The sequence below is a fragment of the Apium graveolens genome, chromosome 4 (genome assembly GCF_009905375.1).
Source record: "Apium graveolens cultivar Ventura chromosome 4, ASM990537v1, whole genome shotgun sequence".
Taxonomy (NCBI): domain Eukaryota; kingdom Viridiplantae; phylum Streptophyta; class Magnoliopsida; order Apiales; family Apiaceae; genus Apium; species Apium graveolens.
In genome coordinates, this window is record NC_133650.1 from 3,031,641 (window position 1) to 3,051,406 (window position 19,766).

The 19,766-nt window shown below is 34.6% G+C and overlaps 2 protein-coding genes across 2 annotated transcripts; one reads left to right on the top strand and one right to left on the bottom strand.

Moving 5' to 3' along the window:
* Positions 1-2,508: 2,508 nt before the first annotated feature.
* LOC141718166 (sister chromatid cohesion protein PDS5 homolog C-like) lies at positions 2,509-5,017 on the bottom strand. The gene is made up of 5 exons (XM_074520544.1): positions 4,860-5,017; positions 3,749-3,955; positions 3,478-3,647; positions 2,819-2,945; positions 2,509-2,724 (listed from the first exon to the last, which is right to left on the bottom strand). Exons 1-5 carry the CDS (start codon positions 4,977-4,979, stop codon positions 2,509-2,511), a joined length of 840 nt encoding a protein of 279 aa, XP_074376645.1. The 5' UTR covers positions 4,980-5,017.
* Positions 5,018-18,668: 13,651 nt separating this feature from the next.
* LOC141718167 (uncharacterized) lies at positions 18,669-19,163 on the top strand. Its single transcript, XM_074520545.1, has 2 exons — positions 18,669-18,944; positions 19,011-19,163. Exons 1-2 carry the CDS (start codon positions 18,669-18,671, stop codon positions 19,161-19,163), a joined length of 429 nt encoding a protein of 142 aa, XP_074376646.1.
* Positions 19,164-19,766: the final 603 nt, after the last annotated feature.

Consider the following 19,766-nt stretch of genomic DNA (forward strand, 5'->3'; position numbering starts at 1 on the left):
ATGGCTTTCATCCGAGCTTTTTAAAAAGCTGACTTTTTAAATTTCGGACTTTTCTTCCAATTTTTCGGCTTTCAGACAGGGCTGGATTTTCACGAAAATATGAGGCCCATTTAAGGTACACGCGCCGGGCCTAACCGAGCCGGACTTTTTGCCTGATTGAGCTGTTCACGGTTTTTTTGGATCGGATTTATGGTTTCGAATTTTTTTAGCATCATTTTAAAAATTAGTGGTTTCAATTTTTTAAGCTTCATTTTGATATACGAATGTGAAATTAAACTGAATACTGTTGAGTATAAAACATAACCCGGAAGTGAATAAATTAGCCACTTGTCATTGTGAAGTACTACTATCTGCATCATGATGTTTGCCAATGCATCAGCTGAACTATCAGTTTGAAGGTCTGCATAACTTCTTCCTTAAATAATAACATTTCAATTACAGATTTAGGAGTTGATATCATCCTTCAGTTAACAAACAAATTAAACATTATTGACCGTCCAAGTACATTTTCAAGCCTGTCAATATTCTGTCTCCGGAGAAGTTACCTGAACAACAGGGGACTCATCATTGACTTCAAAGTGAAAACACAACTTGCTGCATAACAGTTACAGCAAATTTAATAGTTTCCACTAACCTCAGAAGACAGAACAGAGGTTCTTCTTTTGTAACCGTTACCAAATCGTTTCATCGGTTCGGTTCGGTTATGATTGTTTCCGGGTTTTTTTGTTTGGTTTTTCGATTTTTCGGGCCGGTTTCGGTTTTAAGATAACAAAACTTGCAATTTTTAGATAGAATAAATAGGCCAGTGAGAATCTAATTCACTTTTGTATTAAATTTCATTCGCATTCCCTGAACCACGTTGAAATCTCATGTTCCAAAATATCCCTAAAATGCACACAATCAATAGTCCATGCCATTATCGATCTATCATATTTTACCTATGTAAACGCATATAAAACATTTAAATTTGAACATGATATTTCCAGGATTCCAAGTCTCATTCCAAATCAAGTTCTATAGATAGAGTATCATCTTGGTTACACATACTCGCCCTCAGAGCCGCTTACAACATTTATGCTCTTAGTGATTTGAAGATCCCCTAAGAGCCTCTTACAACATCTTTGTGCACCCTCTGATTTCGACATAAGAGCAAAGATAGGATCTCTTGGAGATGATCCAACTAACCTATACATTAAGTAAAATGTAAATAACTTCATTCAGCCTTCATGACAGACAACATCAGGGCCTTCACTTTCCCCTTCACGATCCTGCACACGTTGAAAATCAAAGTTACATTAATGCAAAAGCGGAACTAGAAAACCAAGAAGAGATTTGATTCTACAAATGCATATACACCAATGCAGCCTCAGTGTGGGTAAAAGAGAGTGAATTTATTTGGAATATAATGTTAAATAAATACTAAGAGCAGACTAGTATGAATGTGTGTGTAAAGTTTTAGAAGTTATTAATTGTACAGGGCCATTGTAGATAACCTACAAACATATACACTGCCTAAAAGAGGTAAAAAAACACTGTTCCTGAAGGTCTTGATCATAGCCCATTACTCTGTGACCACGGCTGGTACTGAGTAGATTCCCTGTTCAACTTTTTGCCTTTTATCATCAAATTTTTAGTTCTTGCCCAAAACCACGACACTATGGCCACATATCACTATACTATACATGACGACCTGCAGCACATTGGTAATAGTAATGACCTGGGAACATGGTCTTTGCACGGACGTCCAAACATCGTCAACGTATTTCTAAATCATGGGCATACGCGACTATCTCGTCCTCAGTCATTATTGTAAATATGTAGACACCTTTGTTCCATTAGTGGACATCAGCATGCTTGAACAATAGGCTATAGAACAGACAATCCGACTGACATTAGTCGTTGAACGAATTTATAATGTTATATAAACCAGTTTCTTGTGTAGAACATAGAGTAGATTTATAATTTTCATAATTGTTTTTTCAATACCTGCTCCAAGCATTCAAGTTCCTAACTCCGAGAATTTCTCAACCGCAGTTAATCCGGTGGATAACTATACTTATAAGAAAAATATAACTAGACCTAGTTTCCGAAGCACGACAACTAAATATCGCCCAGAACTAAAATTTTCCTATATACTAAAATGTATCAAAAGTTACTGATATTTACTTGGCTTCCTAAATTCCAGCAGTTTTTCTTTTGTTGCCACAAGTAAAATCTTCTTCTGTTCCATAATAATAAATACAACATAGTACTTTATAATTAGTTTAACTAAACTGTCTTTCATGGTTTTTGCTTGCATTCCCCGTCAATAACTTTATCTACCGATTCAGACCACCCATGTCTCTCTTGGTTTTGTCAATAATTTCACCATCTGCTACTTAATTTGCAAAAGGTCATAACTAGCACCGCTTTATAGAAATAAAAGGGATTAGAACAAAAAACTGAAGACCACGATAATTTAATATCTACATTATAACGTACTAAGTGCTCGAAGTAGAGAAACACAGTTTAATCTTGTATAAAAATTTGAAGGTAGAAGGATAGACACAAACCACACGCATGTTTGTTTTCAGGGGCGCACTGGCATATGTGAGCTACTACCGAGGAATAATCGTCAACATTCAGGTTCCCGGATCTAACAAATTTTGGGAGATAGTAGCGGAGTTTGACACTGCAGTTTATGAGAACAAACTCCCCCAATAACCTCTGACTGCATGAAACATGCTAAACAAAATGTGTATAACACAAACTGATTCAGTATATGAAATTAATAAGCTACAAACAACTGCAAACACAAGAAGTACATAAAACCAGATACCTCAATTTTTCTGTTAACGCTGGTAAGGAGGATGCTCAGAAGCTCATTTGAAATCTCTTCACTTTCTTCTAAAGCACGGGTCATGATAGACTCCATTTGTCTAAACACAACAACGGAGTGGGGGTACCTTGTTATTAAGCAAAACAAAGCTAAATTCTTAATTTCTGATGAAAAGTAATTTTGCATACAGTATCAAACACCCTTTAGCATATTCAAGCAATAGTACAGTGGCAAATATTCTCAAATTAGTGCTAGCATGAGATAAAGAGATCCTAGAGATACATGGGAACAAAACATAAACTGATTGTGGACATAATGCTGCTACTATGGCAACTAATCACCCAAACATAATTACCAAAATCTAAACTCGATCTCCTTTTTCTCTATATTAACAACGTAAAAATTAATATATATATAAGAAAAAGTTAAAACATGTCACAAAAATAATTCAGATGTTACGCGTCTCCTCCAAGGGAATTTCACTATATATATTTACTAATATCTGTAAAACAGCAAAAGTTCATTTGCAATAAGTTTATGCTAACTGATAGTCAGCTTAAACTTCTACAATTACTGAAGCTTGATCTGCAAACTTAAAAGCTTTAAATTCTTAACTTAATATTGTACGAATACTTGCTTATAGCACTAGTTGTGATTACCTAATGGAATTCAGGAACACCCTGAACATCTTGGGAATCAAATTGTCCACCATCAGCACTGCTGCTCTCACATTTGTCATATTGCTAAGAATACGAAGGCCCTTGTCGTACCTGCGGGCATCTTCGCTAGACAACAGGCCAAGTACCAATACTATCAGATTGAAAACGTCCTGCACATCATTCAGATGGAAAAGCAAACAATCGTATAAGATTTGTTAAGGCGTCAACTTTTTATCTGAATTGCGAAGCTAATTCTTTACATTTAGGCAACCTTCATTTGAACAGTATCATTATAAGGTGTGTCAGGGGCAGTAATTCTTATAAGCTCACTCATACAAGATGCAACTGCCACTCTCACATAAAAATCAGAATGCTTTAACAACTGATCAGAAACTAATGCTTTCATTGTGGGTTCAAGTGCGTCTTTCATCCACCTGGAAGGTGCCTGCCCAACCTCAGATAAAAGTCCTTCTACTCGCTGGAAGACATTAATAAATAGAACTGTATTATAAAAATGAAACATAGTGATCATAAATTAAAAAAAGATAAAGAGAGAGAACTGATAATTAATAGAAGGATTACTTGTTAAGAGCGAAAATGTATATGCAGGTCAAAATCGAGTAAAAAAGGATAACAAGTTTTCTTCAGTCGACAAAGAGCATCCACCAAGCATAACATCATAGCAATTTCATGATTCTAAAAGATTCCCACTCGATTATTCATAACCAAATGGCTCCAACAAGACTACGTAAAGTGAACCACCTTGCGACTAACTAGTGATTCCAAATGGCGCTTAGAAACAGTAACTACGTCTACCATAAGTTATGCATGTGATGCATCAACTTAATGGAATAAATGACATCACTAATTAATACCATAAACTTTAACCAATGAAAAAATCGAAACACAAGTAACTCACAATTTCTGTAAATCAAAATCATTCAAGAATTATAGAGATAAAAAGTAATGACCACATCCATATAATATTTAAAACTCTATCAACAAAGTATAAACGAGAAACAAGACCAAAAAACCCCAAATTCAATATTGATTGAAAAGAATAAAAAGCACGTACCAAATCAGTCCTTGATCACTGTGTCCGTGTGTGACAAAAATAAAATACAAATTGGAACGACTAGCTAGTTCACACATAAAATAACAAAATTAATTCACAATTCATGTCACCTAAATCCTTAAACATTTACAGAGATTGAAGGGCAATGACCAAATCTATAATACATACTCAGATTTTTATGAACAAAGCACAATCCAATATAAAAAAAAATCAAATTCAACAGTTTAATTCATCAGAAACACATACAAAATCATTTTATAACCAATTCAATAACTTTGTGTTTTGCGGGAAAAGTGTATAATCATACATCTAAAAACCTGAGGAGCTCTATAGGTGTAGTACTAGCAACTGACGAAAAGCCTAACAGGTTTTTTCCAGCAGCTTCGAGCTGGATTTGAAGATTTACCTCCTTCAAAGTTGTTGCCATTTTTTCTCATAAATTAAAGCTTCTTTTTTCTAGTGAAATCCAATAATTCAAAACCCTAAATGAGAAATGAGAGAAATGTGAATATATGTACAAAGTAGTGAATTGGGGATTCTTTATTTTGTTTTTATTCTTTATTTTTCTTTTTTTGATTTCGGGCAAAACATACGTTAGCTTCATGTATACGTGGATGTATATGGGGAAAGGGAATTTGGATTATCCGTAAGCACACAAACATGTCTTGTGTCATATGTGTGCATGTTGTGTGCTGTGTTTGTGTTGTTCTTAATCTGTTTGTTATGGTTTCCTGTGTTCTTATGTTCCCGCTTTGAACATTACTAGATAGACAGAGACTCCAGAACAATCTTTCTAAAATATAGTCTTACACATGTAAATAGTGTTCTAATATAAATTATTTATGAGAATCTATAATCAGAATACAAAATTTTTCTGACATTAATGTGACAAAATTTTGCAACACCAAAAATCCTATAAAAAATATTACGAATTTTGGTAGAGTATTTTTGTGCTAAACTCGTGAAAAACACGAACTTCACATGACCGCAATTCTCACAAAGTCTCTTGATTGCTGCTGGGAAGCTTAAGCTTTAAAAGCAAGACCAAATTTCGCATAAAGCAATTGGAAATTTTGGTTGATTCTCTAAATACTGGCAGCGGCATTAAAAGATTCTAATTTTACCATAAATCCAGGATTGCAATTAAATCTTGAATTATAAAATGCTTAAAAAATTGGCCTCCAGTTCCCTCAAGGGATATTAGGAACACTTAATCTTGAAGGGAATGCTAACTTATTGAAAGATGACGCTATAGATCCGTAAAGGTTATCCTGCTCAAATCCAAGACATGAAGCCAGTTTCCCAGTATCGGGCAATATGGATCCGTTTCTTATTTATCCTGTTATTGGATAATATTTTGGATAGAGGGAAACTTGAAGCCTGCTTGTACTGCAACAATGTGCACTCTAATTTCTCTTAACATACCGAGGGATGCAAATTAATTGATCACATAATATGTTGTTGTTTGTATAAATGAGGCTCTTCAGCTCTGCCAAACTCTCTTGATTTTCTCGGTGAGAGTACCGTTCAGAAAGTCCAAACAAGGCTATCCGTATGACCAATCCAATGGTAGATACTTCCAAGATTAAATCAAGGATTTGTAATTTGTTGCAATTGAGTAACCAAGCTAGTACTTACCATGTAAGAGCATAATTTCCAGAGCAAAAAACTTCATTTTTTTAAAACCACTAGTATTACTTGGCTATGTTACTTGGATTCGGCTAGAAGTGTCCGACATGGATAGAGTTTTAGTATCGGACTCGGCAACATTTTCAAAAATATTCATGTTTTTTGCCTAAAATAAGTGTCCAAGTCCGAGTGTGCGATACGGTTACTCGAAGATAAAATGAATAGTCCGAGTAACATAGTTATTTGGTAGTTCTTCTTCTTCACCACCAAAGTTTTTTGCCATTGAAGGAATAGATGGAGATGAAAGGTTCACATAATTCTGAGGGATCTAGCTACTTAATTCATTATTTACAATATTTAGAAATATGAGTTTCTGGGAACTAAATAGCAAGTTAGGTAGTGCATCCTCAAAATGCTTAGTGCAAAGGTCAAGTTCAAAAAGATCAGGCAACTTAGTGAAGTCAAGATAAATGTGACTACACAGAGAATTTTTCCGAAGATCAAGCTTTTGTAGGTTTATACTAAATGGTATGGTAGAAGACAAGGACCCAGAGAATAAATTTGAATGCACTACCAACTCTTTAGCTCTGTTAGATTTTCAGACCTGTCTGGCGGGGGGAGTGAAAATGAATTGTTGTTAAAAATTAAGGTCTTGAGGTGGAAAAAACTTACATTTCTCTCACCAAGCCAGATAAATTATTTTCAGAGACTGAAAATTGCCCAAAGAAGATGTTAAGTACAATGATTCAGGAAGGGATCCTGGAAATGAGTAATAATTGTAATTCCTATTCAATTGCTCTAGAGAGCTGCCACATAGTTTGAAGCCTACATGCACTCCAGTAAAATGGTTCGTTGAAAGATCAAGAAAATGAATCTCTTTGGAGGAAATGCAGACTTGATAATTTAAACCTGTTGGCATATTCCAGTATTTAAATTAAAAATAGAAATGCTTAGTTACGTTTAGGCGGGAAAGTTTGTTAGAGACTTTACATTTCTCTCAGTCTGTATATAAGAAACAGATGTAAAAGAACATCCAATCTTCTTCTTTCTAATCAATACAATTGATGTAGATATACATACATACAATCTATCTCTATACTTGCTTATTGATAATTAGCCATTGTTGATCTTTAATGGCTCCAGATTGAGCTTTAGTATCAGATTCTCTCATGGTATCAGAGCTATCCTTTGATGATTTGTGGAGTTCTTGATTGATTTCGATATCGAATCAATCGAAACCCTAATTTCTTCGATTAGCAATTACGATCTCTTTATCTCTCTCTTCGATTAGCAATTACGATCTCTTTATATCTCTTATCTCTCTTGAATCTCTCTCCTTATCTTTCTTTCTCTCATATCTCTTTCTGAATTCGATTGTTCTCCTGATTCTAATCTCTATTTCCTTCTTGATTACGAAATAGATATGACTGAAACCGAAAATCAGAATACAAACACTAATTTGCAGAATGCTGCAATCAACTATAATGATCCATATTTTCTTTCTTCCGGTGATAATCCGAGACAACAATTGGGGAATTTGTTGCTTAATGGTGATAACTTCATAAACTGAAGTCGTGGAGTGAAATTGGCGCTTGGTGCGAAAAATAAACTCGGTTTTATTGACGGAACATTACCGATACCTGATTCTACATCATCAGATTTCAACAAATGGACTAGAAATGATTATATGGTGATGTCATGGCTTACGTTTTCTACGGAACAGGTAATATCTGACAGCTTTATCTTTGCTTCCACTGCTCGTGATCTTTGGCTTGATGTTTCTGAGCGTTTTGGTAAATCAAATGCTCCATTGATGTATGAACTTCAGACTAGTATGTCTAAGATTGAACAAAATAATCTGTCGATTGCTGAATATTATGGAAAACTTAAGAATGTGTGGGACAAGTTACAAGTACTTGAAGGATAATTTAATTGTAATTGTGGTGCTTTAGCAAAATGTACTTGTGACTTGTTGAAGAAAGCTAATGAAGCAGCATTGACTAAGAAGCTTATTCAATTGATTTGTGGTCTTAATAAGAACTATGACAATGTTAAGACTAATCTGTTGAGCATGGAGCCATTACCAACTGTTTTGAAGGCATACCATATCTTACAACAGATTGAGAAAGAACAGAGTATGACTATTAACATGTCTAAGGTTCCTGATGTTAGTGTATTTTATAGCAATAAGCCTTCATTTTCTGTTCCAAGGTCTTTTCAGAATAAGAAGGATTTTAAGAGGTCAAAGCTTGATTTGACATGTGATCATTACAAGAAAAAAGGACATACTGTGGATCAATGTTTCAAACTGACTGGAGTTCCAGAATGGTATATGAATCTTAAAGGAAAGAATTCTGGTGTTTCTACCAAATTTGCAGCTAATGTTGCTGATACTTCTGGTCTACTTAGAGCATCTCCTCTGGACATATCATCTGGTTCACATATTTCTCCCGCTGCTCAATCTATGGATCCTCAGCTGGTTTCACATGTCTACAAAGAAATCATGAAGATGATGCAACAAAATGCAGGATTGTCTATTTCTGAACATGATTCCAGTTCTGTCAACTTTGCAGGTATTGTCTCTGCATCCACTGTTAGTTGTTCTGTAAATTTTGCATCATGGATAATTGATACAGGAGCTAGTGATCATATGGTTTTTCCTTGTCTTTATTTGATGATTTACAAATTCTTCAAGAACCTATTAAAATTGTTTTACCAGATGGTTCTTGTAAACCGGTTTCTCAATCTGGAACAGTATCTTTGTTTCCTCACATTCGACTTACCAATGTTTTGTATGTTCCAGATTTTCATCATAATCTTTTATCAGTTGGCAAGTTGTTGGATAGCAACAATTTAATTGCTAAATTTGATAAAGATTCCTGTCTATTTCAGGACCTTTCAACTAATACTGTCAAGGCTATTGGTACAAGATCAAATGGCCTTTACAAGTTTCTTTCTTCTGAAATTCAATCTTGTAATCTCATTTCTCAACAATGTTTGAATTCCAATGTTATTCCTGCTTTGGATGTGTTTCATGCAAGATTAGGACATGCTTCTATAGGGAAAATGAAACACTTGTCCAATCTGTTTTCTTGTAACAAATTTCATGATAAATTCAGTTGCAATTCTTGTATTCTTGCTAAACATCACAAATTACCATTCAATGATTCACTGTCTATTGCTCCTGCATCATTTCATTTATTGCATATAGATTTGTGGGGCCCATATCAGACTCCAAATTTGACTGGAGGTCGATATTTTCTGACTAACTTGGATGATTTTTCCAGAGTCACTTGGACTCATTTACTTACAACCAAGGATCAAGTTTTTAGTATTATTCAGGCCTTCTTGGTTTATATTGATAATCATTATCAAACTTCTGTTAAGTTTGTTAGGTCTGATAATGGAACAGAAATTGTACAACAGAATTGTGCCAATCTTTTTGCTTCTAGAGGGATAGTGCATCAGAAAAGTATTGTTGGGAATCCTCAACAGAATGGTAGGGTAGAGAGAAAACATAGGCATTTATTAGATACAGCTAGAGCCATAAGGATTCATGCTAATCTTCCAACTAAATTTTGGGGTGATTGTATTTTGGCTGCTACTTACCTTATTATATTGATGCCTAGTTCTGTTTTAGGCTGGAAAATACCTTATGAGGTTTTAATGAAGAAATCTGCTTCTTATGAGAATCTAAGAACCATAGGCTGTTTATGTTTTGCTGCTATCAAAACAACAGATAAATTAGCTCCTAGAGCTAGAAGATGCATTTTACTTGGTTATTCTTATGCTCAGAAAGGATACAAATTATATGATCTTGCAACTCATCAAGTTTTTCTTAGTAGAGATGTTATTTTTAAGGAAGATTATTTTCCATTCAAAACTCCTATTTCTTCTCCTATTGTCCCTACTCTACCTCAGGTCAATCCAGTTGTTTCTGAATTTGATTCCGAAATGATAACACCTATTTCTTCTGATCTTCCACCTGTCATTGATAATACTTCTGCAGACTCTCCTACATCTACTTCTTCTGATATATTCATTCCACTTACTACATCTCATATTATTCCACTTAGAAGAACTTCTAGAGTTTCTCAGTTACCTAAGAAGTTTGATGATTTTGTTCTTCCCACTGGCAAGTCTACTTCTCTTGCTTCTCCTGTTACATCACACATTTTTAATGTGTTTTCTGAACCATCACTGTCTCATCTTGACCATCACAATTTGACAAGTCTTAATTCTGTTTTAAATACCTCTGAACCTTCATCTTATAAGCAAGCCAAAGAGGACCCTAGATGGGTTGAAGCTATGCAAAAAGAGATAGCCGCTCTTGAGGCAAATGAAACTTGGGATCTGACACCTTTACCTCTTGGTGGTCATGTTATTGGTTCAAAATGGGTTTTTAAAACTAAGTTTAACCCTGATGGTTCTGTGGAAAAGTGTAAAGCCGGATTAGTGGCAAGAGGGGATAAACAGATTAAGGGAAAGGATTTCAAGCATACTTTTAGTCATGTGGCCAAGTTTACAACTGTTAGATGTTTAATTGCATTAGCTGCTGCAAACAATTGGCACCTTCAACAATTAGATATAAATAATGTGTTTCTTCATGGTTTTATTGACGAGGATATCTACATGGCACCTCCTCCTGGCTATGATGTTCCTCCAGGCTTTGTTTGTAAATTAAAAAGATCCATTTATGGCTTAAGACAGGCTTCCAGGCAATGGAATATTGAGCTGACTAAATTCTTAATTGACATGGGTTATAGTCAATCTACTCAAGATTATTCCTTATTTGTCAAACAACAAGACACTTCTTTTACAGCCATTGTTTGTTATGTGTATGATTTACTTCTTACTGGAAATGATTTTGATGCAATTCAGAGTATCAAATCTGATTTACATAAAGCTTTTACTATCAAGGATTTAGGTGATCTAAAATATTTTCTTGGGCTTGAAGTTTCTAGGGATGCTTCTGGAATCAGACTTAATCAACGCAAATACATCCTTGATTTACTTAAGGACACTAATATGCTCAATTGTACTCCTGCTGTGTTTCCTTTATCAAAAGGTTTGCAGTTAAGCATTGATGACACTCCAACATTTTCTGATCCTGAAATTTACAGAAGGTTAGTTGGCAAGTTACTTTACTTGAATCTCACCAGACCTGATATCTCCTATGCTGTTCAACAATTGTCTCAGTTTCTGTTTGCACCTGCACAATCTCATTTGAATGTTGCACAACATGTGTTACGCTATCTGAAAGGCACGTTAAATGTTGGTTTATTTTATAAGGCAAACATTTCTCTGGAATTAATAGCATACTGTGATGCTGATTGGGGTACTTGTCCCTTTTCTGCTCGGTCTCTATCTGGTTATGCTATTTTTCTTGGTTCCTCTTTGATTTCTTGGAAAACTAAGAAGCAAAAGACAGTTTCTAAGAGTACTGCTGAAGCTGAATACCATAGTATGAGTTATACTACTAGTGATTTTGTTTGGTTAGAAGGCTTTTTCATTGATCTTAAGATTTCTATTCCAACACCTATCAATGTCTATTGTGACAACATTGCTGCTAAATATATTGCTGAGCATCAGATCTTTCAAGAACGCACTAAACATCTTCATATGGATTGCCATTTCGTTCGAGATTTTGTTAATTCTGGCTTCATCAAGATTTTTCATATTAGAACTTTTCTGCAACTTGCAGATATCATGACAAAGCCTTTGTCCGCTGGTCAACACAAAGAACTATCTCTCAAGCTTGGTCTTCTGTTTGAACCTCCATGAAGTCCAGCTTGAAGGGGGGTATTGGCATATTCCAGTATTTAAATTAAAAATAGAAATGCTTAGTTACGTTTAAGCGGGAAAGTTTGTTAGAGACGTTACATTTCTCTCAGTCTGTATATAAGAAACAGATGTAAAAGAACATCCAATCTTCTTCTTTCTAATCAATACAATTGCTGTAGATATACATACATACAATCTATCTCTATACTTGCTTATTGATAATTAGCCATTGTTGATCTTTAATGGCTCCAGATTGAGCTTTAATATCAGATTCTCTCAAAACCACCAGAGAAGAAATTATTGCTTAGTGCAAAAAGATTACTACAAAATTGAAAAAGTCAAAACGGCATTGCTCTAATCAAGAAACTCTAGTTAGTTCAACTTGGAAAAGGCAGCAGGAAACTCACCTTTTCCAGATATATTTAACAAAATTACTCTTCTTCCATCTGACAGATTCAATAGTCCATGCCCCTATTGATCTATCATATTTCACACATGTAAATGCATATAAAACACTTACAATCTCATTCCATATCAAGTACAATAGATAGAGTATCATCTTGGTTACAGGTCACTATCCCTAAGAGCCTCTTACAACATTTATGCTCTTAGTGATTCGAAGATCCCCTAAGAGCCTCTTACAACATTTTTGAGCACCCCCTGATTTCGAAATAAGAGCAAAGATAGGATCTCTTGGAGATGATCTAACCAACATAACATCAAGTAAAATGTAAATCACTTCACTCATCCTTCAGTTCATAACAAACAACATCAGGGCCTTCATTTTCCCCTTCACGATCCTGCACATCATTGATAATCGAAGTTACATTAATGCAAAAGACGAACTAGAAAACCAAGAAGATATTTGATTCTACCAATGCATTTGCACCAATACAACCTCGGTGTGGGCAAAAGAGAGTGAATTTATTTGGAATATAAAGATAATAGAATTTATAATGTTAGATAAACCAGGTTCTTCAGTAGAACATAGAGTAGATTTATAATGTTCATAATCGCTTTTCTAATACCTGCTCCAAGCATTCAAGTTCTAACTCCGAGAATTTCTCAACCGTGGTATGGGAGAAGAGAAAATAGTATCAACTAACAAAAGTGATAAATTACAGCATCTATCATTCAAATTTATATTACATATTGTTAATCCGGCGGATAACTATACTTATAAGAAAAATATAACTTGACCTAGTTTGCGAACCACGCCAACTAAATATCGCCTAGACCTAAAATTTTCCTATAATTTGAAATTTATCAAAAGTTATTGATCGTTATTTGGCTTCCTAAATTTCAGCAGTTTTTCTTTTGTTGCCACAAGTAAAATCTTCTTCTGCTTCATAACAAATACAATAAAGTACTTTATAATTTAATTAAACTGTGTTTCTTGATTTTTGCTTGCCTTCCTGGGCAATAACTTTATCTACTAATTCAGACCGCCCATGTTGAGAGCTGTGGGAGGATACACAATTAAATTTCACCATCTGGCAGTTAATTTGCAAAAGGAAACACAATTACCACAGAAGCAGTACTTGAAAAGGTCATAACTTGCATCGCTTTATAGAAATAAAAGGAACTAGAACAAAAAACCGAAGACCACGATAATTTAATATCTACATTACATACTAATTGCTCCAAGTAGAGAAACACAGTTTAATCTTGTATAGAAATGTGAAGGTAGAAGGATAGACACAAACCACACGCGTGTTTATTTTCAGGGGCGCACTGGCATATGTGAGCTACTATTGAGGAATAATCGTCAACATTCAGGTTCCCGGATCTAACAAATTTTGGGAGATAGTGGCGGAGTTTGACACTGCAATTTATGAGAACAAATTCCCCCAATAACCTCTGACTGCATGAAACATGCTAAACAAAATGTGTATAACACAAACTGATTCAGTATATGAAATTAATAAGCTACAAACAACTGCAAACACAAGAAGTACATAAAACCAGATACCTCAATTTTTCTGTCAACGCTGGTAAGGAGGATGCTCAAAAGCTCATTTGAAATCTCTTCACTTTCTTCTAAAGCACGGGTCATGATAGACTCCATTTGTCTAAACACAACAACGGAGTGGGGGTACCTTGTTATTAAGCAAAACAAAGCTAAATTCTTAATTTCTGATGAAAAGTAATTTTGCATACAGTATCAAACACCCTTTAGCATATTCAAGCAATAGTACAGTGGCAAATATTCTCAAATTAGTGCTAGCATGAGATAAAGAGATCCTAGAGATACACGGGAACAAAACATAAACTGATTGTGGACATAATGCTGCTACTATGGCAACTAATCACCCAAACATAATTACCAAAATCTAAACTCGATCTCCTTTTTCTCTATATTAACAACGTAAAAATTAATATATATATAAGAAAAAGTTAAAACATGTCATAAACATAATTCAGATGTTACGCGTCTCCTCTAAGGGAATTTCACTATATATATTTACTAATATATGCAAAACAGCAAAAGTTCATTTGCAATAAGTTTATGCTAACTGATAGTCAGCTTAAACTTCTACAATTACTGAAGCTTGATCAGCAAACTTCAAAGCTTTAAATTCTTAACTTAATATTGTATGAATACTTGCTTATAGCACTAGTTGTGATTACCTAATGGAATTCAGGAACACCGTGAACATCTTGGGAATCAAATTGTCCACCATCAGCACTGCTGCTCTCACATTTGTCATATTGCAAAGAATGCGAAGGCCCTTGTCATACCTGCGGGCATCTTCACTAGACAACAGGCCAAGTACCAATACTATCAGATTGAAAACGTCCTGCACATCATTCAGATGGAAAAGCAAACAATCGTATAAGATTTGTTAAGGCGTCAACTTTTTATCTGAATTGCGAAGCTAATTCTTTACATTTAGACAACCTTCATTTGAGAAGTATCATTATAAGGTGTGTCAGGGGCAGTAATTCTTATAAGCTCACTCATACAAGATGCAACTGCCACTCTCACATAAAAATCAGAATGCTTTAACAACTGATCAGAAACTAATGCTTTCATTGTGGGTTCAAGTGCGTCTTTCATCCACCTGGAAGGTGCCTGCCCAACCTCAGATAAAAGTCCTTCTACTCGCTGGAAGACATGAATAAATAGAACTGTATTATAAAAATGAAACATAGAGATCATAAATTAAAAAAAGATAAAGAGAGAGAACTGATAATTAATAAAAGGATTACTTGTTAAGAGCGAAAATGTATATGCAGGTCAAAATCGAGTAAAAAAGGATAACAGGTTTTCTTCAGTCGACAAAGAGCATCCACCAAGCACAACATCATTGAAATTTCATGATTCTAAAAGATTCCCACTCGATTATTCATAACCAAATGGCTCCAACAAGACTACGTCAAGTGAACCACCTTGCGACTAACTAGTGATTCCAAATAGCGCTTAGAAACAGTAACTACGTCTACCATAAGTTATGCATGTGATGCATCAACTTAATGGAATAAATGACATCACTAATTAATACCATAAACTTTAACCAATGAAAAAATCGAAACACAAGTAACTCACAATTTTTGTAAATCAAAATCATTCAAGAATTATAGAGATAAAAAGTAATGACCACATCCATATAATATTTAAAACTCTATCAACAAAGTATAAACGAGAAACAAGACCAAAAAACCCCAAATTCAATATTGATTGAAAAGAATAAAAAGCACATACCAAATCAGTCCTTGATCACTGTGTCCGTGTGTGACAAAAATAAAATACAAATTGGAACGACTAGCTAGTTCACACATAAAATAACAAAATTAATTCACAATTCATGTCACCTAAATCCTTAAACATTTATAGAGATTAAAGGGCAATGACCAAATCTATAAAACATACTCAGATTTTTATGAACAAAGCACAATCCAATATATAAAAAAAAATCAAATTCAACAGTTTAATTCATCAGAAACACATACAAAATCATTTTATAACCAATTCAATAACTTTGTGTTTTGCGGGAAAATTGTATAATCGTACATCTAAAAACCTGAGGAGCTCTATAGGTGTAGTACTAGCAACTGACGAGAAGCCTAACAGGTTTTTTCCAGCAGCTTCGAGCTGGATTTGAAGATTTACCTCCTTCAAAGTTGTTGCCATTTTTTTCTCATAAATTAAAGCTTCTTGTTTCTAGTGAAATCCAATAATTCAAAACCCTAAATGAGAAACGAGAGAAATGTGAATATATGTACAAAGTAGTGAATTGGGGATTCTTTGTTTTGTTTTTATTCTTTATTTTTCTTTTTTCAATTTCGGGCAAAACAGACGTTAGCTTCATGTATACGTGGATGTATATGGGGAAAGGGAATTTGGATTATCCAAGCACACAAACATGTCTTGTGTCATATGTGTGCATGTTGTGTGTTGTGTTTGTGTTGTTCTTAATTTGTTTGTTATGGTTTCCTGTGTTCTTATGTTCCCGCTTTGAACATTACTAGATAGACTGAGACTCCAGAACAAATCTTTCTCAAATATAGTCTTACACATGTAAATAGTTTTCTAATATAATTTATCTATGAGAATCTATAATCAGAGTACAAAATTTTTCTGACATTAATATGACAAAATTTTGCAACACCAAAAATCCTACAAAAAATATTACGAATTTTGGTAGAGTATTTTTGTGCTAAACTCGTGAAAAACACGAACTTCACATGACCGCAATTCTCACAAAGTCTCTTGATTGCTGCTGGGAAGCTTAAGCTTTAAAAGCAAGACCAAATTTTGAATAAAGCAATTGGAAATTTTGGTTGATTCTCTAAATTACTGGCAGCGGCATTAAAATATTCTAATTTTACCATAAATCCAGGATTGCAATTAAATCTTGAATTATTAAATGCTTAAAAAATTGGCCTCCAGCTCCCTCAAGGGATATTAGGAACACTTAATCTTGAAGGGAATGCTAACTTATTGAAAGTTGACGCTATAGATCCGTAAAGGTTATCCTGCTCAAATCCAAGACATGAAGCCAGTTTCCCAGTATCGGGCAATATGGACCCGTTTCTTATTTATCCTATTATTGGATAATATTTTGGATGGATGGAAACTTGAAGCCTGCTTGTACTGCAACAATGTGCACTCTAATTTCTCTTAACATACCGAGGGATGCAAATTAATTGATCACATAACATGCTTTTGTTTGGCTATGTTAGTCGGATTCGGACTCGGTTAGAAGTGTCTGACAGGGACACGTGTCCAAGTATCGGACTCAGAAACATTTTGAAATATATATATATATATATATTTGGCCTAAAATAAGTGTCCAAGTCTGAGTGTCGAGTGTGCGACATACGGATACTCGAAGATGAAATGAAGAGTTCGAGTAACATAATTACTCATTGAAGGAACGGACAGAGATGAAAGGTTCGCATAATTCTGAGGGATCTCGCTACTTAATTCATTTTTCACAATATTTAGCAATATGAGTTTCTGGCAACTAAATAGCAATTTAGGTAGTGCATCCTCAAAATGCTTAGTGCAAAGGTCAAGTTCAAAAAGATCAGGCAACTTAGTGAAGTCAAGATAAATGTGACTACACAGAGAATTTTTCCGAAGATCAAGCCTTTGTAGGTTTATACTAAATGGTATGGTAGAAGACAAGGACCCAGAGAATAAATTTGAATGTACTACCAACTGTTTAGCTCTGTTAGATTTTCAGACCTGTCTGGTGGGGGGCGTGAAAATGAATTGTTGTTAAAAACTTACATCCTCTCACCAAGCCAGATAAATTGTTTTCAGAGACTGAAAATTGCCCAAAGAAGATGTTAACTACAATGAACCAGGAAGGGATCCTGGAAATGAGTTAAAATTGTAATTCATATTCAATTGCTCTAGAGAGTTGCCACATAGTTTGAAGCCTACAAGCACTCCAATTAAATGGTTCGTTGAAAGATCAAGAAAATGAATCTCTTTGGAAGAAATGCAGACTTGATAATTGAAACCTATTGGCATATTCCAGTATTTAAATTAAAAATAGAAATGCTTAGTTACGTTTAGGCGGGAAAGTTTGTTAGAGACTTTACATTTCTCTCAGTCTGTATATAAGAAACAGATGTAAAAGAACATCCAATCTTCTTCTTTCTAATCAATACAATTGATGTAGATATACATACATACAATCTATCTCTATACTTGCTTATTGATAATTAGCCATTGTTGATCTTTAATGGCTCCAGATTGAGCTTTAATATCAGATTCTCTCATGGTATCACAGCTATCCTTTAATGATTTGTGGAGTTCTTGATTGATTTCAATATCGAATCAATCGAAACCCTAATTTCTTTGATTAGCAATTACGATCTCTTTATCTTTCTCTTCGATTAGCAATTACGATCTCTTTATATCTCTTATCTCTCTTGAATCTCTCTCCTTATCTTTCTTTCTCTCATATCTCTTTCTGAATTCGATTGTTCTCCTGATTCTAATCTCTATTTCCTTCTTGATTACGAAATAGATATGACTGAAACCGAAAATCAGAATAAAAACACTAATTTGCAGAATGCTGCAATCAACTATAACGATCCATATTTTCTTTCTTCCGGTGATAATCCGAGATAACAATTGGAGAATTTGTTGCTTAATGGTGATAACTTCATAAACTGTAGTCGTGGAGTGAAATTGGCGCTTGGTGCGAAAAATAAACTCGGTTTTATTGACGGAACATTACCGATGCCTGATTCTACATCATCAGATTTCAACAAATGGACTAGAAATGATTATATGGTGATGTCATGGCTTACGTTTTCTACGGAACAGGTAATATCTGACAGCTTTATCCTTGCTTCTACTGCTCGTGATCTTTGGCTTGATGTTTCTGAGCATTTTGGTAAATCAAATGTTCCATTGTTGTATGAACTTCAGACTAGTCTGTCTAAGATTGAACAAAATAATCTGTCGATTGCTGAATATTATGGAAAACTTAAGAATGTGTGGGACAAGTTACAAGTACTTGAAGGATAATTTAATTGTAATTGTGGTGCTTTAGCAAAATGTACTTGTGACTTGTTGAAGAAAGCTAATGAAGCAGCAGAGACTAAGAAGCTTATTCAATTTATTTGTGGTCTTAATAAGAACTATGACACTGTTAAGACTAATCTGTTGAGCATGGAGCCATTACCAACTGTTTTGAAGGCATACCATATCTTACAACAGATTGAGAAATAACAGAGTATGACTATTAACATGTCTAAGGTTCCTGATGTTAGTGTATTTTATAGCAATAAGCCTTCATTTTCTGTTCCAAGGTCTTTTCAGAATAAGAAGGATTTTAAGAGGTCAAAGCTTGATTTGACATGTGATCATTGCAAGAAAAAAGGACATACTGTGGATCAATGTTTCAAACTGACTGGAGTTCCAGAATGGTATATGAATCTTAAAGGAAAGAATTCTGGTGTTTCTACCAAATTTACAGCTAATGTTGCTGATACTTCTGGTCTTCTTAGAGCATCTCCTCTGGACATATCATCTGGTTCACATATTTCTCCCGCTGCTCAATCTATGGATCCTCAGCTGGTTTCACATGTCTACAAAGAAATCATGAAGATGATGCAACAAAATGCAGGATTTTCTAGTTCTGAACATGATTCCAGTTCTGTCAACTTTGCAGGTATTGTCTCTGCATCCACTGTTAGTTGTTCTGCAAATTTTGCATCATGGATAATTGATACAGGAGCTAGTGATCATATGGTTTTTTCCTTGTCTTTATTTGATGATTTACAAATTCTTCAAGAACCTATTAAAATTGCTTTACCAGATGGTTCTCGTAAA

Coding starts and splice junctions, on each gene's coding strand:
- LOC141718166 (XM_074520544.1), bottom strand. CDS start 4,979: ATGGCAACAACTTTGAAGGAGGTAAATCTTCAAATCCAGCTCGAAGCT. Junction 3,956..4,859: donor AGCTCCTCAGGTTTTTAGAT/GTATGATTATAC, acceptor AATGTCTTCCAG/CGAGTAGAAGGACTTTTATC. Junction 2,946..3,477: donor GTGTTCCTGAATTCCATTAG/GTAATCACAACT, acceptor CTTAATAACAAG/GTACCCCCACTCCGTTGTTG.
- LOC141718167 (XM_074520545.1), top strand. CDS start 18,669: ATGCCTGATTCTACATCATCAGATTTCAACAAATGGACTAGAAATGAT. Junction 18,945..19,010: donor ATGTGTGGGACAAGTTACAA/GTACTTGAAGGA, acceptor GACTTGTTGAAG/AAAGCTAATGAAGCAGCAGA.